The 25,790-nt window shown below is 43.1% G+C and overlaps 1 protein-coding gene across 2 annotated transcripts in view; it reads right to left on the bottom strand.

The window, feature by feature from the left end:
- Window positions 1-24,544, bottom strand: part of vash2 (vasohibin 2) — a 145,132-nt gene extending 120,588 nt beyond the window's left edge. For both annotated transcript variants that reach the window (XM_078557044.1, XM_078557045.1), the window contains exons 1-2: window positions 24,020-24,544; window positions 488-576 (exon numbers count right to left, since the gene is read on the bottom strand). In XM_078557044.1, coding sequence (XP_078413170.1) covers window positions 488-576; window positions 24,020-24,307 — 377 coding nt within the window. In that variant the 5' untranslated portion in view covers window positions 24,308-24,544. The remainder of the gene's footprint in view (window positions 1-487; window positions 577-24,019) is intronic.
- Between the last annotated feature and the right edge of the window lie 1,246 nt (window positions 24,545-25,790).

The raw sequence follows: 25,790 nt of genomic DNA, 5'->3' as shown, positions 1-25,790 counted from the left end.
AGCAAGGAGTATAGTTTCATACACACATTCTATATACATTTTATCATTTTGACAATATCCTGTGAGAAGGCAAAAGAAAGGGGAAGTTTCTTTCGAAATTTAAATGATCGCTTAGCAAGTATTCTTAGTTATGTAGAGCTGTGGAACTTTTACTTCAGAAAGACCACAATTTCACTATTCAATGTTTGCAATGTCATTAAAGGCAGCTTTGAGAGAGGCAGTGATATTAATTATCAGTGATTAAAATAACCCCAGTTTAAAAGGCCAATAAAAACATTAGGAATAATACAAATAAGGATAGTTACCAAAATAAGGTTAGAACCATTAAATAATGACTAGAAAGAGGTTAGAGATAGAGTTTCGATGTGCATCAAATCTAACCTCCAGAATAGCCTTGTATATGGATGCCGCAGATTAATGTATTTCCTAACACTGAGAAGTAGCACAGCTAACTTGTTGGTTCAAACATTTAAAGTAGAAAGGATACTGCAGAAGCTTCATGTAGCCTTGTATTGTGCGCAGCCATTCTGGAATTGATGTGGATGGCTTGTATTTTGGCAATAATGGAACTGGAGGCTGAATGAACACAAAAGACAAATGTTATAACTGAGATTAGGTCTTAAAAAGTTTACATTTTCATATGCAATCCCCACACTGAAATTTCTGACCAGCAACAACTCTTTATGTATTCCAATTTGTACATATCCAGTGATGGCAGCCATGAAATACAAGAGAAATGCCATAAAGGCGCAAAAACAGAAACCCAAAGAACAAAAGCAAAATCCTACAGATGCTGGAAATCTGAAATCTGAAAAACAGTAAATGCTGGAAAGTGTCAGCAGGCCTGGCAGCATCTGTGGAGAGAGAAACAGAATTAACTTTTCAGGTTGATTATCTTCCAACGGAACTTGAAGCAGTAGGGATGTAACAGGTTTTAAGCAAGTACTGAGGCGGGGAAAGACCAAAAGGGAATGCCTGTGATATTTAAAGCCTCATCATTTATGCAAGATTTCAAAACTATCACATTCGGCACCGACAGGTTTCATGTCCCGAGGAAGCCCATAGTTCCACAGGAGTACTTTGAGAGGTTCTTTCCCAATCTGTAGGAGTAATTGTTAATTGTTTATGCATGTTGGCTTATTAGGGCTGAATTAACAAGGCGCTCTTAAAAATCATGGGCATGCCCCAATGACTATCCATCTTGTAAATTAAATCAAAATTGACCCTCTTTTCTAAATAGGTTGAGATATTCCCTATTAAGTATGCAATAATTAAATTCCTAACCATTACACTACCCACAAAAGCAGTGTTCAACACAGCAGAGACATTTAGAATTGAATATCATAAAACACAGCCTTATTCCTGGTTGAACCAAATCAACATTGAATATTGTAAATCTGCCATAAGTATCTATTTAGAGCTGTACATTCTGGAAAACAGGCAGCTTCTCTTGCAACCCATTAGCTATGGCCATTAGAGCTGCACTTCATGCTAGTGCAGGTGACGCACCAGTGTTCATCGTCTTTGTAAGGGATTTGGTAACTAATTATGACTTGATTTTGAATCCGAGGTCATCCAAGAGAGTTTGCTAGTTCCTGCATGGGCTGCCTGACGGTAAAATTGTTTGTTTTCTATCTTCACACACACCTTTTGTCCCTTTGGGGAATAGTGGGTAAGTGCTGGAAGGATTAGCAAGCTGATTATCAACCTGTTTAACCGCGTCATGTGTTCCTTCCTTGGTCAACAAGTCCTAGAGTGGGACTTGAACCCAGGGCTTTTGGCTCAAAGGCAGGGCTCCACAAGTCCTCCTTAAGATGATGTATAATCAGGCAGTAAAAAAACCTCTTGACTATTGCATAATCTGCTCAGAAGGTAAGAAGTGTTTCAATAAAAGAAGCTATCAATTTACTTAAATATCGGTTACTTGTTCAAATTAAAAATCTATCCTAGGATTATGGCAAGCAGGATAAAATGACATAATTAACCCCGATATGCAAGGCCCCAGTCATAGTGACTGAAAAATTATCGGACATAAACTGTCTGTTCTGAAGGCACGGTGACTGGTTCCCCATCTGTGTCTCACGCTAGATATGAAAAGGAGTATGATGAAGTTAGACACATTAACTTCCGGCAAACTGAGCGAGATGCAGGCCAGAAACAGGAGTTGAGGCAATTGGGAGTCGCTGCTCTGGGAGGAAATGGCGCAGGTGCCCCAGTAAATAGCAGAGGGAACCTGAAACTTTGTCTAAGAGGCACTTAGTCCTGGAGTGGTGAAAGAATAGGAGAATACTAAGTGGGGTGGGGAATAGGAGGGGATATGTGGCAGAAAATAAGTGGAAGTGCGGTCACTTCTGGCAGAGACTGGAGAAACAGAAGATGAAGCCCGATAGGCTGGAGGCCCTCAACAGTCTAGGCCTGGGCAGCAATGAGTCTGTGCGGATAAATTCACAACGGTAATCATCAATTAGACGTACAAAAGCAGAAAGAAATCAAGAATATTTAAAGGAATCTTTAAGTAGCAACTCAAGAAGTAGTGGTTGGAACTTAAGGCTGGACTGAACGGTAAGAATGCAGGAAGTGTCATGAGGTTAAGATCCAAGGCTGGTATGAGAATTCAGGGTAAAGAGTCTGCTTTCTGGTCAGGGACAGTGGGCCTGTTTAGCAGTTAGTAGATATCCTGGGTCAAAAGACACAAGAGAGGAAGAGAGAGAAAAAAAAATCACCTTACCTTTAGTGGAAATTGAGCACGAGTCTATATCAGGTGAGAACAGATCCTGTGAGGTTGCATTGTTGCCACAATTGAATAGCTTGCGGAGACTTCCAGCAACTGTGGAACAGCACCACAACAATATTTACCATCTTTCAGATAAAACTGGATAAAGCAAAGAATTGAGGGAAGAAGGGGAAATGTTGGGGGCAAAATTGGATAACTCTTGAAAGAGGGCATGGGGATTGCGATGCATGATTACCCCACACCTGTTCAAAGTGATGCAGGCAATGCACAAGCTTCATGCTGCCCGCTAATTATAATGATGGTGATGAGCAGCCCAGCATTTAACTCACTGTTGAGTGGCTGCACACCACAGTAGGGGGCCCAGGCTAACACCACTTAAAGTTGGTCTGCACTGCTTAAAGTCAGATTACACCTCTTAAAGGCAGGGTGCATTCTGGCTAGAAGGGCTGAAACTGCTTTGAAAATGAGTGGAAGACCTGGAGAAATAGCGCAAAGGCCAGACAACATACCGCAAGATGCTGTGCCGGAAGGCCCTGGGGCCCAGTAATAAGTGCTGAGAAGACAGTGGGAGCAGGTAGCCATGGCAGTCAATGCCACCAGGAGACCTCGATGCAGTGTCTTGTGGCTGTCTTTGCCCAGACTAGTGCTCTTCCACAGTGCTTCCTCAGCGGCTACACCCACAAGACAGGCACCAAGGGGATGCACAAGTGTGAGTGGTTCAGTTTAGTATGGTTTATTGGATGTGTTGTTGGATAAAGCTATTATGGAAAGATTGCTTTGTGCCAGCTTTTATTTTGGCATTGTGGCCAAGAAGGTGCTATGATGGTCTGTCACAGAGGGGAAAGGAACTGTCGAATAAATAGGGATCTGGGTTTCATTCAGGAGAACTGGAGTCAGATGATGCTGTCAGGGACAGCCTGCCTGGGAAGGTGGTTATGCCGGTTGCCTCCTCCCCTCCCCCTCCGCCTCTTCCTCCTCCTGCTCCTCCTCTTGACATGCTTGCCAAATCTGTGGTGGCAAGAGCTGTGCCCTCATGATGCCTAGATTGTACAGGATGCAGCAGGCAGCGGTGAATTGGAAGTGTCTGCTCCTGCGAGTACCAGAGGGCTCCTCTCGAGTGGGCCAGGCAGCAGAACCATTGCTTTAACACCGAGCTGTGCTCAATGCCATTCCTTGTGGCAGCATGGCTCTCATTGTATAAGTGCTGGCCACAGGTGGGGGGGTTGTAGAGTAGAATCATCCACAGGTGAAGAATGGATAGCACTTGTTGCTGAGCAGCCACCCACTGGTTCAACATGGTGGCTGTAAGATTGTTGGGGGAGTGGACTGGCGTAAGATGAATGCGTCATGACTGCTGCAAGTATACCAAGCATCCATCAGCGTGATGTTCTGGGTGTGGACACACAACAACTGAACATTGAGTAGGTGGTACCTTTGGCAGTTTTAGTACATCTCAGCATTGGGATGCAGTGCCTGCAAAGCCAAGTGTGTGCAACTGATGACATCCTGCAGCATGGGGAAGTCTGCTATCCTGGCAAAGCCATGTGTGTGCTCTATTTCTGTCTGGAGGGAAGACAATGAAATTCCCTTTCCTGGCAGTGATGCCGTAATCATTGGATACAGTGATAGACAGCGAGCTGCAAGACGTTTACATGGTCACCTATTCCAAGCTAGAAGGATCCACTGGTGAAAAAATTCAGGGCCCAATAACCTTGCTGGCCAGTGACATGGCCATCCTCATGCTGCTCCAAGGCTACAGGTCTGGTTCCAAGGAGTGGTAGCTGCCAAACACACTGCTTCTGGCCGAGGTGATCGGAGGAATGCTCTCTGAAGACATTAGGTACATAAGGTCTCCTGCTGAGAGCCTTTCACCTCCTCCTTGTGCCCTTATCTTTTCTTCCTTTCTGCCTCTGCTCCATCTCCCTCTGATGCTGGCAGCCCAAGGGAGTTGATTGGGAGCAAGTGGTGCATTCATAGGCTTTGAAGTAGCAAGGAATACCTTCCCAACATCCGGCACCAGTTCTTGCAGATTTTACCAACTTTTATGAACTCATCCAATCACCCACTAGCGGAAAGTAATAAGCTATCAACCTGCAAAGTTAGTTGATGATGCTTTAAATAGCACTCCTGGGGTCCCTTGTGCTGCTGAATGCATGCAGCTGTGCTGTTTAAGAATGGCTGTTAACTAGAGCAGTGAAGTTGAAAATGGCAAATCATCTGTCAAATCAGCGTTAGATACTGACTGATGTCATGATCTGCTTATTCTGCAAATTTCCAGTATATGCACGTCGAGGGCTAATGCCCTCATCAACATGAGGTGTGGTGTGGGCTGTGCTGGAAGTGAATGGTAGTGGTGCCGATGCCATTTTTCTCCTAAACCTGCACCAATAGTGCCAAAACTGTTAGCTGTATAGGGCTGAACTTTGCAATGTTACAAAATTTTATGTTTGCAATATATTCTACCTGCACAATGATTTATACAGGATTTGGTACGACATATCCAGCATGTAAATGCATTTAAAAACGTTGTTGTGTTACACAGTAAAGACTTGGCACAGTAACATTGCTCATCCTTTTAGATTCTGCCAGTGTTTCAGGATTGCTTTCCTTCTCATTTCGATTTTGTTCAACAAAAGATTGAAACTCATTTCCCTGAAGGCATTGTGAGGCAGGAGCTGAAGTGAAAACAAATCATGTTCCTACAGAAACTCAACATGGCTTAACAGCGTGTTTTATTTGCTTGGCAGTGCTCACCCATAATGAGCATCACACAGTAATAATTAAACCATAGGAAAGCTTGAAATGCTGCTTAAATTACATTTCTTTACAGGATTGTTGCTGATCCTGAAACCATGACTTCTGTGTCTGCAGTCGTCTGGGGCTGACTGTGCAACCACATTACTAATAGACCTTAAAAAATCCATTCACATCTTATTTTTTTTGTAAATTATTGGCTTCTTGTGATCTCCAGAAGCTATAAATGCTCATGTCTCAAAGTAAATGTTGTTTTCCAAAAACCCCTAAATTAATTCTCAATAGGACTAGAACGTATTGTTCCATAATCAAAAATACTATCAAATATCACAGATTAAATTTGCTGTAGATGTGGACAATGTTGACCTAGTCGCTTTCCACTTTGTTGCTGCAGTAAAAATAAATCAGTTTGGTAGAAAGCTTGATAAATGTCCAAGGTTCAGGCAGTCTTACACAACAGCATCTTGCATAACCTTGTTCCCATTTACAGTTTCAGTAAAAAAACATTCATTTCTTCTGTCAACTTATGCTCCGTTGTAGACAATACAAATTTCAACAAGATAAAATGGCAACTCGCCTAAATTGGAAGGAAAAATTGGCTGATAAATAAATGGTTTTACATAATGGAAATCTTTCAAATGGGAGGTGCTTGGGATATGTACTGGACACATTCCTACAAAAACTGAAGGAGCTACAGCAGAAGCTAGAGTTCCTTAAATGGTAGAGATATTAAAAATTCAAATGAGACTTAAAAAAAAAGGGATGTGTGACATATCTAAGACCAATAATACAGAAGAAAACCAAGCCGAATATATTGAACATAGAAAAGCATAGAAAGGCTAAAGGGAGGCATTTAGAAAATATCTGCCAGGTAGCAAGGAAGAGGGTACCCCCAGTAAGGGGCCAAGGCCACATGCAACTCACGGTTATTTTTAGGGGGGCAGAGTTTCACCTAGAAACCCTTTCACTCCAGACAGCCTCTACGTTCCCCCAAAGCAAGGGATTTTTCTTTTAAAAGGAAAATTCAGGCCAAAGCAAGGGAAAATTTTAAGATTTGTAGCATTTTAAAAATAATTTTATGTGGAACATACCTGGGCCTCCATAGAATTCCACCTGGTGGCAGGGACTTAGATTTGCGGCGTAACCCAGTGAACTGGAAGCAATAGCCGGAAACGGACAAATGCATCTTCAGTCTAGCTATGGAGTTCTTAATCAAAACCTGCATCAAATACAGACTGCGCTACCATGATTCCATGCTACTAGCTTGATCGAATGTAGCTTTGTAGGAGGAAAAAAAAGTTCAGACCAGTACTGTTATTTCCCAGTTTTTACTGGTGTTCCATTTTAAGGTATACAAGACCAGTTCGGATCAGTATTCTTATTTCCCAAGTTTTACTGTTTTTTTTCCTTCTGGGTTCGCACATCATCCAGGTCTTGCATTCTGAATGAATGCCTTGCAAAGGATAATCAGATAAGTTGTCAACTTGCAGATCAAAATCACCTGGCCTGTGTCCTTTGGCTCCTCAGAGCCCTGGATTCATGTCATAAACAAAAGAAAGAGAATGCTTTCATTTAACCTAATTATTTCAGTTATTATTCATTTTCTCCATTATAATTTTAAAACTGTCCTTTTAAAAGATATTTGATTTGATTAACTGCTATTACAAAAAAAATACTGGTGTCCTAAAATAGCTTTAGTGTATATGAAACACTAGTGTCAGTTGATCATAGAGTCAGTATTGATTCGAGAAGGATTAGTCATGTCTGACAGTTGAATCTTTTGAGGGGGTAACCAGCATAGTGAATAAGGGAGTGTTTATGAATGTTGTCTATATTGAACTTCAAAAAGACATTTGATAAGGTTCAGCACAGGAGTTCGCCAACTGAGTCACAAAGCCAAAACAAATCTTTTGCAGGAAGCCGTTAACTGTCCCCACATTGCTACAACACCCCAGTTGCAGTGCTAAATACTTGTGTCCCAGACCTAGTGAAGCTGTTCCAGTACAACTAAAACACCGGCATCTACCCAACAAAGTGGAAAAGTGCCCAAGTGTGACTTGTCCATAAAAAACAATGGGGCAAATCCAATCTAGCCAATTTCTGCTCCATCAGTCTACTGTCAGTCATCTGCAAAGTGATGGAAAGGGTCGCGACAGTGCTATCAAGTGGCACTCACTCAGCAATAACCTGCTCACTGGTGTTCAGCTTGGGTTCTGCCAGGGCCACTCAGCTCCTGACCTTATCACAGCCTGGGTCCAAACATGGACAAAAGAGCTGAAATCAAGAGCTGAGGTGACTGCCCTTGACATCAAGGCAGCATTTGACCGAACGTAACTGTAATGACTGGATGGAGTGAACAGGTTTCAACAAGAAACAGATAAACTTTATTACGGAGAGCTTTTCAGGTGCTACATGCTCGATCAGGACTCTCGTCAGGAAGCCCTATCCTGCACGCCCACCACCACCCCCCCCCCACCCCCCCACCGGATTGCCAAGCTTAGGGCTCATTGTTCGGAGACTCAGAGAACATCATGTGACCCTAATAGAGAGCAGGAGACTATACCTTCATTTACTACAGTAACATCAAGGGTCCCTGATAAAATTGAAGTAAATGGAAATAAGTGGAAAAACTCTCCACTGGTCTGGTTGGAGTCATACCTAACAAAGGAAGTTGGTAATGGTTTTTGGAGGGCAATCATCTCAACCACAGGACTTCGCTGCAGGAGTTCCTCAGGTCTGTGTCCTGGCCCAGCTATCTTCAGCTGCTTCATCATTGACCATCATAAGTCAGAAGTGGGAATGTTCACTGATGATTGCACGGTGCTTAGTTCCATTCAGAACTCCTCAGATACTGAACATATGAATTAGGAGCAGGAATTGGCCACTCAGCCCTTCGAGCCTGCTCTGCCATTCAATGAGATCATGACTTATTTGACTGTAACCTGAACTCCATCCTCCCGCCCTACCCCGATAACCTTTCACCCCTTTGCTTATCAAGAATCTACCTACCTCTGCCTTAAAAATATCTGAAGACTCTGCTTCCACCGCCTTTTGAGGAAGTATGTTCCAAAGACTCACAACTTTGAGAGAAAACATTTCTCCTCATCTCTGTCTTAAATGGGCAACCTGTTATTTTTAAACAGTAGCTCCTGGTACTAGATTCTCCCACGAACATCCTCTCCACATCGATCCTGTCAAGACCTCTCAGGATCTTATATGTTTCAATCAAGTAGTTTGTGTCCATATGCAGCAAGACCTGAACAACATTCAGGCTTGGGCTGATAAGTGGCAAGTAACATTCATGCCACACATGTGTCAGGCAATGACCACTTTCCACAAGAGAGAGTCTAACCACCTCTCCTTGACATTCAACATGATTATCATCGCTGAATACCCCATCATCACCATCCTAGGGTTACTATGGACCAGAAACTGAGCTAGAATAGTCATATAAATACTGTGGCTACAAGAGCAGCTTAGATGCTGGGAATTCTGCAGCGAGCACCTCCTGACTCCCCAAAGCTTGTCCACCACCTACCAGACACAAGTCAGGAGTGTGATGGAATACTCTCCACTTTCCCGGATGAGTGCAGCTCCAACAACACTGAGGAAGCTCGACACCATCCAGGACAAAGCAGCCCCCTCGATTGGTACCCCTTCCACCACCTTAAACATTCACTCCCACCACCACTGGCACTGTATGTCAGCTGTGTGCCCAACCTACAAGATGCACTGCAGCAACTCACTAAGACTCCTTCAACAGCACCTTCCAAGTCCACAACCACTGAGATGAACATGGGAAGTAGGTGCTCGGGGATATCACCACTTGCAAGGTCCCCTCCAAATCGCCATTCTGACATGGAAATATAACACCGTTCTTTCACTGTCGCTGAGTGAAAATCCTGGAACTCCCTTCCTAACAGCACTGTGGGTGTACCTACACCACATGGACTGCAGTTGTTCAAGAAGGCAGCTCACCACCACCCAGAAGAAAAACCTTGTTTTATATTTATATAGATTTTTCTTTTCCCATCTATTTCCATTATTTTTAAATGTATTTCCATCCATTGTTTTATCTCTACCTTTTAGCCTATTTCGATCCCTTCCCCCCACCTCACCCCCACTAGGGCTCTCTGTACCTTGCTCGTCCTGCTTTCTACCCTTAATGTCACCTATTAGCACATTCCTTAGATAATATCACCACCTTCAACACCTCTTTGTCCTTTTGTCTATGACATCTTTTGGCAATCTCCACCTATCAATGGCCCTCTATCCAGCTCTACTTGTCCCACCCCCCTTAAACCAGCTTATATTTCACCTCTCTTCTATTTTTCCTTAGTTCTGTTGAAGAGTCATACGGACTTGAAACGTTAACTGTGCTCCTCTCCGTAGATGCTGTCAGACCTGCTGAGTTTTTCCAGGTATTTTTATTTTTGTTTTTGTCTTATCAAAGACATCCTATGTGATTGTGACAAAGGTAAACTTTCCCTGTTAGTCCTTCGACTTGTCTGCAGCTTTTGACATGGTTGACCACACCATGCTCCTCCAATGCCTCGCCGCTGTCGTCCAGCTGCTCTCACCTGGTTCCATTCTTATCTATCTAATCATAGCCAGAGTATCACTTGCAACGGCTTCTCCTCACACTCTTGCACAGTTAGGTCTGGTGTCCCCCAAGGATCAATGCTTAGCCCCCTCCTATTTCTCATCTATGTGCTGCCCCTTGGCAATGTTATCGAAGGCACAGTGTTAGTTTTCACATGTATGCTGATGATGCCTGGCTCTACCTTGCCATCAACTCTCTTGACCCCTCCACTTTTGCTAAATTATCAGTCTGCTTATCTGACATTTGGCACCAGATGTGGTAATATTTCCTCCAATTAAATATTGGGAAGACTGAAGACATTGTTTTAGGTCCCCACTCCAAGGTCTGCTCCCTAGCTACTGACTTCATCCCTCTCTCTGTCAATGATCTTAGACTAAAGTCTGTACATAACATATTTGACCCTGAGATGAGCTTGTGGCCAGGAGGGGAAGTTGGGTGAACAGCAGTTTAGTGGGAGTTGGGTCAAGGGAGCAGGCGGTGGGGCCCATGGACAAGATGAGCTCACGGAGGACATGAGGGGAGACAGGAGTGGCCATCACTAAGACTGCCGATTTCCACCTCAGTAACATTGCCTGACTCACCCCTGCCTCAGCTCATCCGCTGCTGAAACCCTCATTCACGCCTTTGTTACTTTTGGATTCGACTATTCCAATTCTGTGGCCTGCTACAGTGTTCATATGAAGCTCAACACAAGCTTGGGGAACAGTGCCTCATCTTTCATCTCGGCACTCTACAACCTTCTGGACTCAATATTGAGTTCAACAACTTTAGATCATAACCTCTGTCTCCATCTTGTTTTATCTTGTTTGCTGACTTGTTTCTTTCTTTATCCACTTATATTGCATCCAGATGGCTGCTATATCTCCATTCACATCTCATTTGGACACAACATTTGTCTCTTTACTATACCCATTACCACTCTCTTTGGCTTTTGCACCATGAAATGTTTTGTTCGTTAATCTCTCCTGTCCTCTACCCTATCCCAAATCGTCACTTTTGTTCTTCCTGCCTCCTTCCCTCTTCTACTGGCTTAAAACTCTTACATTTCAGTCTTTCTTCAGTTCTGATGAAAGGTCATTGACCTGAAATGTTAACTCGGTTTCTTTCTCCACAGATGCTGTCAGACCTGCTGAGCTTTGCCTGCATTTTCTATTTTAATTTCAGATTTCCAGCATCCGCAGTATTTTGCTTTTATCTCAATTGTGATTACTCTACCATTGGTGGCAATGCTCTCAGCTGCGTAGAAATTCTGGAATTCCCTCCCTACTTCTCTGCCTCTCTACTTCACTCTTCTTCTTTAAGACACTCCTTAAATTCTACCTCTTTAACCACATCCGACCTACCGGGCTGAATTTCAGAGTTGGGAAAATTCCAGACTCTGCAAACTAGACTCGGGAGAAACTGCCCCAAATGTACGGATTTTCATTCCTGGGAGGCGGGGATTAACTGGATTTGGAAGTAGTGTGGAGGAGGAGGCAGGCCCAGCATGGGTTACATGACTTGGTCGGGGTTAAAAGGCTAAGGAGTCCTGAGGCAGGAAGCATATGGAGGTGCTGCTTTTACTTGGAGGAGATGCACATGTATCTGCTTACATACGTGAGCCATGTTCTCTATCTCATCAATGCCTTACATCTGAGGGGGTTGGGGGGCAGTTGAATGGGCCTGGGTGAATGCAGGATAGCATGGTTTCAGCTCCTGTGACTCCTAGATGACATGCTGTGCTCCCAGTCACTAACTACCCTGCTGGCTTGCTCCCTCTGAGTCACAGTGTTCTGCCATGACAGTGTACAGTTGTGACAATTGACAGTCAGATGAGTACTAACTGTACTAGTTGTCCAACTGGTTGCTGACATTGGAACATATGGTCCATCATGGTTTTCCATAAGAAAATATAGTTGTTACTGCTGCCTATTCACATTGTAATGGAGGAGAACCCTCTACCAAGTTCAGGCTGGAAAAGCTTCACAAGACACAGCCATGGAGATGGCTGCATCTTAGCACCATCAGCTGTTCACAATATCCTGTATTGACCCAGGTTACTATAATGCCTCAGGAGCTGACTGATACACACTGCATTTTCCATGAATATTTGCCCTTCCACCTACCCTCTTTCCACCAATCTCTCAAGCGCCCCCATGCAATTGAGCCTTTCCCAGGACCCTCACAGCTGCACACTGTCACTGGCAGAACACTGACACAGAGGGAACAAGCCAGCAGGGAGTTTGTGATAGGGAGCACAGCATGTCATCTGGGAGTCACAGGAACCCAAGCCAAGCTACCCTGCATTCACCTAGACTCATTCCAATGCCCCCCCACCACCCCCACAAAACATTAGGCATTGATGAGATTGAGAACATGGCTCATGTATGTAAGCAAATGTATGTGCGTGAGACCATTAAAAATTGGAAGCCTTACGTGACTTTTCTGTTTCCAATTCTCATGCCAGAATGTCTCACCGAAGAGGAACTGGGGAAGGAACAAGAGGGGCTGTGCCCCGCTTCAGCGACCAGGACCTCCAGATCCTGGTGGAAGAGGTCCAGAGACAGCGCACAATCTTATATGCACTTGGCTGCTGGAACCTTCCCATAGCAACCATGAGAGAATAGCAAGAAACAGCCACAGCCATGAGTGCAGCAGGGGCCCATCGAAGAACTTGGACTCAATGTAGGAAGAGATTCCACGATCTGCTACACTCAAGCAGGTTGAGTTGTCTGGCACAAGCACACAGAGTCCAAGTGATGGTTCATGTTTGAATGCTGCTCCAATGGTGGGGGACCTGGCACATGCCTCTCCTATTGCATGGAGGCTTGTCCAAGCCGCTCCTGTAGGTGCACACAGTAGACATGTGAATGTACACTGTGATGCACTGACACATTTGAGAGGTTTCTCCCAGGCGGCACTATATATTAGGCTAACATTATTCTTTATGTTGTACTTGCTGGGCAGGTGGGCCCTTTATGCCAGTGAGATGGCCCAGAGTGGGAGTGGGGCCATGAAGTTAGAGACAATCAGGAATATAGAGGAGACAGCCATGGGGGTAGCCAGGGTGCCTGCCTGGCTGTTCATCAGGGATGGAGAATCGCCCATAATAGGTGCTAAAGGTGATTGTAGAGGCACTGTGGAACATGGTGGTAATGGTGGAGCTGATCCTGTTAGTTCACTGAGCAGGAGGGGATGTTGGTGTGAGAGTGAGTGTGAAGGTTGGATTGCATGATAAGGACAGTGCGATTATTGTTGAAGGCAATGACGTGTATCAGAGTGTGCTCTCATAATGTAAAGGGCTACATCTTATTACCTCTTTTTGTGTCTTACACAGGTCCCAGAGCCCCTTCCTCATCCCTGCCCCCCCATCCCCGGGCCACATCATTCTTCGAGCATCAGGAGCAGGAAAAGATGCCCAAGGCAGCAGCGCACATCTGACTAGCCCATTCCCCGTCAACACAGAAAACAATCTCATCGGAGGGATGCAGCGTGCATGTAGAATCAGTGGCACAGGGTGAAGTAACCGCAATAGAGTGCAGGAGGAGGTGCCTGAGTCAGAGACCTCCACGCACAGTCCCCCTCTGAGGAGGGCGGACAGCCGCGATAATGCTCCAGTTGACAAGGAGGTAGGGCCTCAGGAATCACCTTATGGGCACAGTATTTGGGGCATCAGCAGCAGATGTGTGAACATCTGGCACAGTTCCCTGAGGCAATGTGAGCTCACGTATTGTGAGTGGAGGAGTCCATGGTGGCGATGAACTCCACCTCGTCTCAGGGGCTCGACTGCCTGAGCTTCGACCATGAGTTTCCTGTGTTCTTGTGAGAGAGGAGCCAATCTCATGAAGAAACATTACATCATCACTCAGAGTGCCAGCAAGAGCAGTGAAACTCTCTGCAAAGATTACAAGCCTCCCTCAGTAGCTTGGAGCAGTCCGCTCAGAGTGTGAGTGCTGGCACCCATGGAATGCAGGAGGAGCTGCATAGCCTTAAGAGGACGGTTACACTGAGAGACATGAAAGGAGAAGGAAGTGGAGAGCCAATGGGGGTTTATTGGAATTTCTTTTGCATCTGTAAATTTATCAAAACTCCACCTGCACCATGTTTCAATGCACAACTCCTTCATATTGCTAGCCATCAAACCATGTTTGTATGCTGTATAGTTTTGGTCACTTCATGTTCGGGGTCTATTTGCAAAAGGTGATACCTCTTCCCAGAATTAACGTAAATATTTTCCCCACCTTCACCATTTTCCAATATGGAACATTGTGGCCGTAAAAATGATTTTGTAGTAATAGAGCTAAGCTGACTTGCAGGGACCTCTAACTTGCCCTCAGAACCTGTGCATGCCACAGGACACCAGAGCTGTCCTGCTAAAATGTCACTCTTTTATTCCTTGTTCCTGGGTGTGTCACTTCTCATTTGCCAGAGCTTGTACCAACTTCTACAGTTTTATGGTGGGGAAGAGTTAAAATGTTACTATGGGCCTAAGAGCAATGGAATATCTTAACAATATTATGTGGAACATAGAATTAACCAAAGGAGCTTGTAAAATTTGTATAGTCACTGACTCTTAATTTTCTACATGTGTGCAAATGATCAGAGAAAATAGCTAAATAATACTTCAGAGGAAAAGGAAAAAGATTTTTTTTTGATCCCAAAAGCAAAACCAGGCAAAAAAATCTCTGGGATATCAAACATTATCCCACAATGACAAGTGACATTCCACAAATGACATTTATATGGCACCAACAAAATTGGAACCTAGAGTTTCATAGCGGAGGTTTAGGTCTGTTATATGTGCACTTGTGAACCACAGGCATAACAGAAAGTTCTTGACGCTGCTCTTGAAAGGAATTAATCAACAAGGCCCTTGTTAATGGAAGGCAATTCAACATTATAGAATAAGGGCCTGGTGTGTATAGGGTTAATGTGGAACTGAGTACAGTATGCCCACACAGTGATGGAAGAAAACATATAGCTTGTACCTAGAGGTAAGTCTAGTGTTGGACAGAGCCATGTACACAAGCAATCATGGAGACAGCTCTTGGCTTGAATCCTTTACTGTATATATGTTCATAGTTCTTGTAGTTAATAAATACATACAGTGAACCTACTTAAGACTATGAAGACTTCATTAAGACCTACCTAATGGTATCCAACACCCTTTGACATGGTGGCAGCGAATGAAAAAACCCAAAATCTCACAAAAAATGCAGAGAAAATCTAAAATCCTGCAAGACTAAAGAAAAATTCAAAGAAGCATTCTGACCTGAAGAAAAGCTCCAGAAGCAGATGCACAGAGGAAAATCACCACGGAAAAACTCCAAAGAAAGGCTTGAAAGCTGAAGGCAGAAATACAAAATTCCTCACTGCAGTAGAAGACTATAGGATCCCTTGGAAGTCCAGCTACAATTCCCAGAGTGCAGAGTCAGCAAGCTTAGCAGGAGTGAGTTAAAACTTTTAAATTCCAGGATAAAGCATGTCCTGAGAAATTTTTAAATAGTTCAGTGGTCAGAAATTGCCATTTAAAAACTCCATTGGAAAAACCAGATTCCTAAGTCGGCGCCTGAGCACCAAGCTCACTCCAAAAGAAAAAAAAAACAAAATTAATTCATTAATTCAGAAAAATTGTGACTAAAGAAGCAACTTTAAAGACCTGCAAAGGCCAAGATCCTACGCTCTTGTGATCTTAAGGCATAGTGTTGAAACAGGGATGCCTACAGCTGGTCTATGAAAGCAGCCATTGTTTACAATATTTTCAAGGCTGAGCACGAGTGCCATTGCAGCGGGAGCCCACCAAAACCAGAAGCAAGGCTAAAACCTTTGTCTTCAAACGAACAGTCGCTCCATCTTGAATTTCAGCAACAACTTAATGCTGAACCTACATTTTAAAACTTTTAACCGTGGATCAAAAATCCAACTCACTAGACCAGTTTGAACTCATCCATGGGCCAAGCCTAATCAAAAATTCGGCACCCTGTAGAAGAGAATTTTTAAACTACTGGAGTATGTCAGGTCCGAATAGAAAGTCAGAAAAAGTCCATATTAATACCTTTTTAGACTGGTTTGATGAACTTGCTGATGAAGTAACCCTAATGCAGTGCATTGATGAATCATCAACCAGCTTTGATGAATTATTAAAAGCCTTTGGCAAATATTTTAATCTTCAAGTTGTGGAGTGCACAGAGCTTAGAAAGAAGCACAGAAAATACCCAGTAAAGCGATGAAAGGAAAAAAGACAATTCTCGAGTAAACCATATGAGGGCACCAACGAGGCAGGGAACTTTCCAGAAGTCTCAAAAATATATCTTTTTGGAAATCCTGACACATTACCTGAACTGCAGCAGCAGGTGACAGTGCAGAGCGAGCAACTGGCTATGAAGAAACCCAAAATAAACAAACCCTGCAAAAGGAAAATAAAATAGGTTGGAAATGTTTGTATTAGGACTGGATTTGAAGATTTGAAACTCAAGATTCAAGCTGAGTGTATACCCTTGGAAATATATGAGGCACTAAAGTCATTAATGAACCAAACTGTTCAAGATCTGAACAAACAAATTTTTGAGGTGTCACAGAGGTACAAGAAAGAGACTACAGAGCTGAAGAAAATGTTTGGCTATTTGCAAGAAAACTTGGGAAAACATTACATTTCCAAAAAGATATATGAAGAGATAAAAGTAAAGAACTTAAGAGTGGCAAGAGAATGTAGAAGTTCTTACAAAAGTATGTGAGCAGTCTCAAAAACAATTAGCAGAAGCACAATTACTGGATGCGAGCTTGAATGAAAGCACTGAGGAATTATATTCTGCCAAGGTCAGTGTAGAGAATCAACTTTCATGAACGAAAGGTGAGTTTGATAAGGAAAAATGAGAATTAATTAGAACACTGGAATATTGCTCACAGGAAGTAGAACACTTGAAAGAGGGCTTGAAACGCTTAAATGATGAATTTGTAGAAACAATTTCAACAAAAATGGACCTTCAATTAAAACTTGATGAATTAAGTCTCTGGTAAGCATCATGTAAAAGGCTGGGAACAGGAGGAATTGCTGATGAATCAGAACTGTTGCTTAAAAGCAGAATTAACAACCAAAACTGATGAACTTCTTGAGCATCGGCCCAATGTGAACAACATGAAGGATGAAATGGGCAGTATGGAAGAGCAAATCCAGACTTTAAAAGCAGAAAAGGTGAATTCTAAGGAACAGATTGAAGATCTAATGAATGAAGTGAAAGCATCTACAGAGCAGTCAGTGACCATGGAAGGAAGATTCCGAAAACAACTAAATGCCCGGGCAAAGTTGCTAAACTTATAGGAGTTCCACAGAATTCCCTGAAACAAAAACAACTCAACTTATTAGAGTTGTTGCTGAGCTGAATGAAAAGATCACTCCTCCAACAGTAGTATGAACAACATATGGAACGATTGGTTATAAGGCCTCCAGACCGCCTGAACCTATGAACTCAGACTTGAAGAGGGGAGATGGGGTAGTAATAATGATGTAAGTACATGGGGTAAACTGGAATAACTTGAAATGCATTAGATAAGGACTTGGCGGGGGGGGTGGGGGGAGGGGGGGTGTAGTATAAGGGTCTGGCACACATTGGGTTAGTGTGAGACTACTGTAACCCATTTCCCCTTCTTCCCTCTTTAAGTTGCTGTCCTGCTCTGCCTGTCCCCTGTTCAATATTCCGGTCATGCTGTATTCCAAGGAAAATATCCACTAATGCACCCATGACAGTCAGCAAATGTTTTGTGCCGAGGCATTGAATGACTCCTTCAGTATCTGCCACAATACTCTCTTAAGTATAGATCTGAATTTTTATCTCAGCAGGCAGGCACGATTGGCAGGCCCGGGATCAGCCAGGAAATGGACCGCTGAGTGCAATCGGCCTCTGACTGCGATTTCACACTGGCTGGTCAACTACCGGCCAGCCAGTGTGAAGCACGCACTGAAAAGTTCAGCGCTGCCGGGGTGGGGGCAGGAGGAGGGTGGGCAATTATGTCATCGCAGGCATGAGCGAGCACTGACAAAACATTCCCTGAAGGCAGAGAACTGCCTCAGGGAGCTGCAGACCCAAAAATTGTTCCAATAAAGCTTTAAAAGCAGAGAAAAAAATGTTCGAGCATCACAATCAGGCACCTGAACTATAAAAATGCTGCCCGCAGATTTTTATTTCTATTTTATTTCATAACAGAAACCAAATCCCGCCCTAGGATGAGGTTTCAGGAAAAATGTAAAGGCCGCCTGACCGATTTGCCCATCCGCCAATGTAAGATTGGACGGGCGATGAAAAATGGTGGACAATTGCGTCGTTTTTAGTCTTTCCTGCTGCTGAATACATGCAAGGTTAAGAGAGGGCATTAGCTGGAGCATTGGCTGATGGCAACATTGCCATCAAATCAGCATTGCATGCTGATCAACGTCATGATCTGCCTGCTCTGCATATTTTAGGTAGCCATTCATTAAGGTACTCACCAATATGGTGGCTGAGCTGATTTAGCCCCAAAAAAGTGTGCCTCAAAAACCACTTTGGAGGTCTAAGGGAACTAATATTGCCCAAAAAATGGACACAAACAATCACACTTTCTTGGTCTTCAATTCTGAAACATTGGGCTAAATTTTAGGGTGGGTTTCAGGACCCCGACTTCAGTGCGAAATTCCGGTCCTGAGCCCACATTTGACAGCAGCAGGACTGGCTCAGCAATTTTATCACAGGCAGCCAATCTGACAGCCATCCAATTAAGGACAGTGTGCAGGTTCCTGATGTCGTCAGTCCAATCAGAGGGCCAGCAGCTCTGACACCTCAGCAGCAGCACCAGGAGAGCTGGGCCATGTTGAGATGGGTTGCAAACCTCGAGCCTCCAACCGGGAAGTTAAAAAACGTGAACATTCAGGGGCTGGGAGTCAGAGGGGAAGTACCTCCTGGGAGATTGTTTAGCCTCGGCAGCTCCCTTCTCTGCCCCATTTATCCCCTACTCTCTGCTTTCTGTCCACTAACTAATCCTCCATTATGCAGTACCTTTTCGAATGCCTTTTGGAAATCAAAGTATGCTACATCTATTGGCTTTCCTTTGTCTACCCTACCAGTTACATCCTCAAAAAACTTTAATGGATTTATCAAACACAATTTCCCTTTCGTAAAACCATGTTGACTCTGTTACAGTATATTATGATTTTCTATGTGCATTGCTGAGACTTCCTTAATAAGAGATTCCAGCATTTTCCCAACAACTGGTGTGAGGCTAACTGATATGTAGCTCCTTGTTTTCTGTCTCCTTCTTAAATAGCTGTGTTGCATTTGCTAACTCCAAATCTGCTGGGACCATTTCAGAATCTAGGGAATTTTACAAAATCATGACCAGTGCATCTGTATCTCTTTTTGAGTAACTGACCTCCTCATGCATTATATTCTCCTGAACCACAATAACTAGATGCTGACTTTCTCCACTGACTGCAACTGAAGCTAAAATAGGATAAAAGAATGAGCAAAAAGGCAGACAAAGTGTGGGAAAGCTATCAATTCAGGGTCTTTACAATATTATTTATTGTTATCAAAGGGGTCCTGTTGGTATACCATGTTTAACAACAATAACAATTTGCATTCCTATAGTACTTTAAAGTAGTAAAAAACCCAAGGTGTTTCACAGGAGCTTAGTCAAAAAAAATGACATTGATCCAAAGAAGAAGAGCAAGTGACCAATTGCATGGCCAAAGAGGTAGTATTTTAAGGAGCATGTTAAAAGAAGAAAATGAGGTGGACATATTTAGGGGAGGAGTTCTTGAGGCGACATAGTTATGGGCATGGCCCATAATGTGGGGGTGAAGGATGTGTGGGATTGCACACGAGGCCATAATTGTAGAAAGGCAAATTCTTGGAAGGTTGTAAGGGTTGGATGAGATAGGAATGGCCAAGGCCATGTAGGGATTTGAATTTGAGGATGAGAATTTTAAAATGGAGCTATTTGTGGTTCAGGATCCACTGTACATCAGCAAGCACAGGATGATGAGTGAATGGTATGTGGTGTAAGTTAACATATGGGAAGCTGGGTTTTGGATGAACTTAAGTTTATGGAGGGTCAAAACAATAAGTAAAGGAGCATTGGGATAGTTGAGGTTGTCAAGGTAATGAAGGAAAAACAATGAATTGCATCTGGAAATATTGGGTTTTAAAATTAAGACCTGAATTTTTAAAAAATGCACACAAGCCACTGGCTGGAATGGTACAGGGTGACTCCCTAAGAGGTAATGGAACAAGGTACTTCTAAAGACATCCAGAAACTAATTGCTCCCTTCGGTAGAGACAATGGTACATTATGGGAGATGAGTATCATCTCATCAAGAAATCCTGTGAGCAATGCCCAGACAGATTTGTGAATTTACTTCCCACAAAGAAGGGGTTAAAAGTGAGTTGAAAAACTGCCCTGGTGTCTGTCTGTTGGTGGGTGTTCTGAGAGAGAGAAAGTGCTGGAAGTTTGACTCAAAGTAACAGCCACACACACTACCCCTGCAAATTGCCATTTTGCAGGAATCCCAATTTCTCTCCATCTCTACCGAATTCAACACTAGTGGAACCCCGAAACCGACAAATCAGAATCTTTGGGTCTGGGGAAAAGATGTCAGTGAAAGGGGATCCTTTTTAGACTAGTTCTTGTTGTGACCAACAGAGGGGAGGGTGCTGAATAAAGACAGGGAGCTAGTTTATCCCTCCTCGCCCGGCATAACAATTTGGGGGTGTCCCAGCCAGACGGCAACAAATTGATCTCGTCTGGATCACAACTTTGGGAAACCTCACCTGGGGGTGGGTCGTAACAAGGTGAAAAGAATTACAGATGTGGGTTTCAGCAGTATATGGGCTGAGACAGGGGTGGACTCAGGTGACATTATGGAGGTGGAAGTAAACGGTCCTGGTGATGGGTTGGAAATCGTATTGGATGCTCAGCTCAGGTCACATAGGATACCCATGTTATGAGCAGCCTGGTTCAACCTGAGACTGTAGCCAAAGAGGGCAATTCAATTATTAGCTAGGGAATGCAGTAAGTAGCAGGAACCAAAGACAAGGCTTTGGATTTCACAGAATCACAGAATCACAGAATCACAGTGCAGAAGAGGCCCTTCAGCCCATGGAGTCTGCACCGACACGTGAGAAACACCTGACCTACCTACCTAATCCCATTTATCATCACTTAGTCCATAGCCTTGAATGTTATGACGTGCCAAGTGCTCAACCAGGTACTTTTTAAAGGATGTGAGGCAACCCGCCTCCACCACCCTCCCAGGCAGTGCATTCCAGACCGTCACCACCCTCTGGGTAAAGAAGTTTTTCCTCACATCCCCCCTAAACCTCCTGCCCCTCACCTTGAACTTATGCCCCCTTGTGACTGACCCTTCAACTAAGGGAAACAGCTGCTCCCTATCCATACTGTCCATGCCCCTCATAATCTTGTACACCTCAATCAGGTCGCCCCTCAGTCTTCTCTGCTCCAACAAAAACAACCCAAGTCTACCCAACCTCTCTTCATAACTTAAATGTTTCATCCCAGGCAACATCCTGGTGAATCTCCTCTGCAACTCCTTCAGTGCAATCACATCCTTCCTATAATGTGGCGACCAGAACTGCACACAGTACTCCAGCTGTGGCCTCACCAAGGTTCTATACAACTCCAACATGACCTCCCTACTTTTGTAATCTATGCCTCCATTGATAAAGGCAATCATCACCCCACTAACATGCCCCTCTGCCTTCAGAGATCTATGGACACACATGCCAAGGTCCCTTTGTTCCTCAGAACTTCCTAGTGTCATGCCATTCATTGAATACTTCCTTGTCAAATTACTCCTTCCAAAGTGTATCACCTCACACTTTTCAGGGTTAAATTCCATCTGCCACTTATCTGCCCATTTGACCATCCCGTCTATATCTTCCTGTAGCCCAAATCACTCAACCTCACTGTTAACCACCCAGCCAATCTTTGTGTCATCCGCAAACTTACTAATCCTACCCCCCACATAGTCATCTATGTCATTTATATAAATGACAAATAAAAGGGGACCGTGCACAGATCCCTGTGGTACGCCACTGGACACTGGCTTATTGTCATTAAAGCATCCTTCTGTCATCACCCTCTGCCTCCTACAACTAAGCCAATTTTGAATCCACCTTATCAAATTACCCTGTACCCCATGTGCCTTTGCCTTCTTTATAAGTCTCCCATGTGGGACCTTGTCAAAGGCTTTGCTGAAATCCATATAAACTACATCAACTGCACTACCCTCATCTACATCTTTCCCAATGTTTAATTGGAGGAATGTTTGGTTCATGACTGCATGTTGGATGAACAATCTGACAACAATGGAGGAGTCAAGAAACGTGGTGGTGCAATAGGAGTTGGGCATCGTCAGCATCCACATGAAATTGGACCTTCAGCTTTTGGATGATTTTGTCCAGGGGCAGCATGTAGATGAGAAATAGGAATGGGCCAATGATAGATCCCTGGGACACTCAAACACAGCATGCAGTTATGTAGAGCCTTTAATGTGGTAAAAGCATCCCAAGGATGGAGCACTATCAGATGAAATTTGAAACTGAGCCATATAGATACATTAGGACAGGTGGCCGAAAGCTTGGTTGAAGAGGTAAGATTCTAAGGACTGACTTAAAGGAGGAAATTTCAGAGCTAAGGGCTTAGGCAGCTGAAGACATAGCCATCAATGGCGGAGTAATGAAAATCAGGGTCACGCAGGAAGCCAGAATAGGAGGAGCACAGAGATCCTGGAGAGTTGTAAGGCTGGAGGGAGTTAAAGATAGGAAGCGGTGAGGCCATGGAAGGATGGATTCCAGAGATAAAAGTGCACAGCAAGAGAGGTGATTCTCTGGCTATTACTGGTTAGGTCTAAATTCAGCATTTGTTATATAATATCCTTTCCTTATTCAATTGTCCATCTAAAATTTCTCTTCTTTAAATTAGCCTTTGCTCTGCTGATCTTATTTAAGTGTTCTGTTTCAGATATATGTTGAACTCCAATAACACGCGGAACATATTAAAAATAACAAGCAATGCAAAATTTCACATGCAAAGCTTCACTTGTCACACTTACTTACAATTAACACTGCAAATTTGAATAAGAGAACATTTGAGACCACCTATTTATTGGTTATAAACATGGCTCACAATTCAGATGGGAGAAAATATGCACATTGATTAGCTGCACACTAATAACGATTCTGGTATTTCAGCAGAAAAGGCAAGTTAAGTTGTATATGGTCTTAACCAATAGATTAATATCACAAACTATGCCTCAGGACTTATAGGTCCAAACTGCACACACAAAAAAAACCAATGTAAGATCTGGGTTGCCAACCCACTGTTGTCAATGCATCAATAGATGAGCGAATCCACCTCCTATGAATGTTATTTTGCTCATTTGAGTGTAATGCACGTTCCCACTTAGATAAACGTGGAATTTATTTTCATGACATTTTATTACACTTTTAGAATTGCCACTTAAGTGAAAGTTTATGGACAATATTTTAAACTGTTCTCAGAATGTCATTCTTTGTTCTAACTTTGCCCAAGTGACTAAAAAATGTCACACTGAAAGGCTCCAATCTTATGGCTACATAATAAACAAGAAAACGAACACATAATGAGACACAGTAACATTCATTCCGATTTGTCGGTGCTTCTCCAGTAAACAAAACAATCAATGCCAATTTATCCATTTTCAAACCAAGAGAAGAATGTCTAATTTTGAAGTTAGTAGACACACTAAAATCGATTTTCCTCCACCAAGGATTTATGTACTAGAAATGAATTTGTCCAAATCACATGCATGATTGCTAAATATTGCTAAATATGCGAAGCCCTCATGATAATAGAAAGGACAACCTCGTTTGCCCACAAGTAAAATGCCATTGCCTGCACAGCCAGAGGCTTTCACTTACACGGGGTATAAATGTAGCTTTCCGTATACTCTCCTCCATCTCCTTCCCTCCCGGGTGTATTTTTGCCACATGCGTCCACATTCTTTGCCAAGTTCGCTCATCAATCGGGAAGCCACTTTTATTCACATAGAAAAGCACACCACCATCTTTCTCGTCTTCTTCTCCGGAAGATTTGCTGGCATTATTGCTCGAAGCTGTTCCCGGATTTACACCTGTAGTATTAGCAGCTTTTGATTTGGGTTGCTTGCCTACTTTAACACCAACGCTCTTGCCACTAACGCCTGTCATGTTGATATATCCTGCCTCCCGATTCCCTTCCCCTGCCCTTTGAAGACAACGTTCATCTATGATGGATTCATCGCAGCAAAATGATTTTAATTGATTGCTTCCATATTCCCTGAAATTGCAGCCTCAGCAATTCCCATTATCTCAATCCGTAGTCAGCGTCTCTATCCTGCTTGATACAAGCCTGATTTTGTTACTCCGTTACCCAGCAGTCGGTAAGTTTCACTCATTCATATTGGCTGACCCCACGAGCTGGTGGGTGTGGCCATGAGTCATCCGTACGGTCACATCGGCTGCTGTCATCGAATGAAGCGGCAATAACAGCATTCGCAATAATTCTATTGGCCGCGAGTTAATTGTAAGGCGGAGCTAAAAGTGAATAAATAAAAATTAATTAAGATCTCTCCCAAAGCCTTATTATGACCTCGCATTGTACAGTAAATGGAAGCCCAGGTCGTCTGTAACATACTGAGGGTCGGTTCAGTGTTCTTTACAGTGGGTCTACGCTACTGCCACCCGCTGGCTTCCTCTTTAGTCAGACAAATAATTTTCTATTGTATATATATATATATATATGAAAGATTGGATATTCACTTTGGGTTTCAATCTAGATTCTTAACGAAGACATAATGCTGTTTATTAAAGGAACAGCAAATCATATATGACAATAATAACAATTAGAAATATACAAATCTATACCGTCACATTTGTGGGCACTACACATGGTAAATTAGGGATTATGCTTTTATAAGAGTGAACGCATAGGAGGATGAATGGATATGAAAAAATAGTTTGAGGGATATGCTAAGAGACAATGGCATGCTAATTTAATGGTTTTTGGAAATAAAAGAATGGTTTTATGACCTACTACATAAAGTTGTTTTCCTCAGGCACAAATTTCACATATTAATTGATGGGCTACCAGGGGAACAACAGGATAACAAATAGGCAACACTGCCACACCTATTTAGAGAAATGCGTTTAAATTTGGACCTAAGGAATATAAAAATTGAGAAAAAATTGAATTAATGTACATCTTCCCTCTTTATTAACTACTTCTGTTGAGGCTCTTAGTTTTATCATGATACATCACATTAGAAGGCCAGTCAGCCTACCATACTTGTGCCAACTCTTTGCGAGATCCATCTCATTAGTCCCACTCTCCTGCTCTTTCCTATTGCCCTGAAATGTTTTCCCTTCAACTATTCATTGCTTTTTCATTGTATATATCAATAATTTAGGTGTAAATATTAGGGGCATGATTTAAAAATTTGTTAATGGTACAAGAAAATGGCTGTGTGGTTGATAGTTTGGAAGAAAATTGTAGACTGCAGGAAGATATCAATGAAGGAAGCAGGCATGCTGAAAGCCATAATGACCATCGATTCACCCCACTAAGGAAATGAACCTCTTTCTTGGGCGCTCCTGGTTTAATGGCTCACAACCATTCCACCTGCTGTTTTCAATTATTTTAAGCTTAAAATGG

This window comes from Cetorhinus maximus, chromosome 14 (genome assembly GCF_964194155.1).
Source record: "Cetorhinus maximus chromosome 14, sCetMax3.hap1.1, whole genome shotgun sequence".
Classification (NCBI taxonomy): domain Eukaryota; kingdom Metazoa; phylum Chordata; class Chondrichthyes; order Lamniformes; family Cetorhinidae; genus Cetorhinus; species Cetorhinus maximus.
Note: the sequence above shows the minus strand (reverse complement) of the source record. Positions and strands in the feature narration are given on the sequence as shown.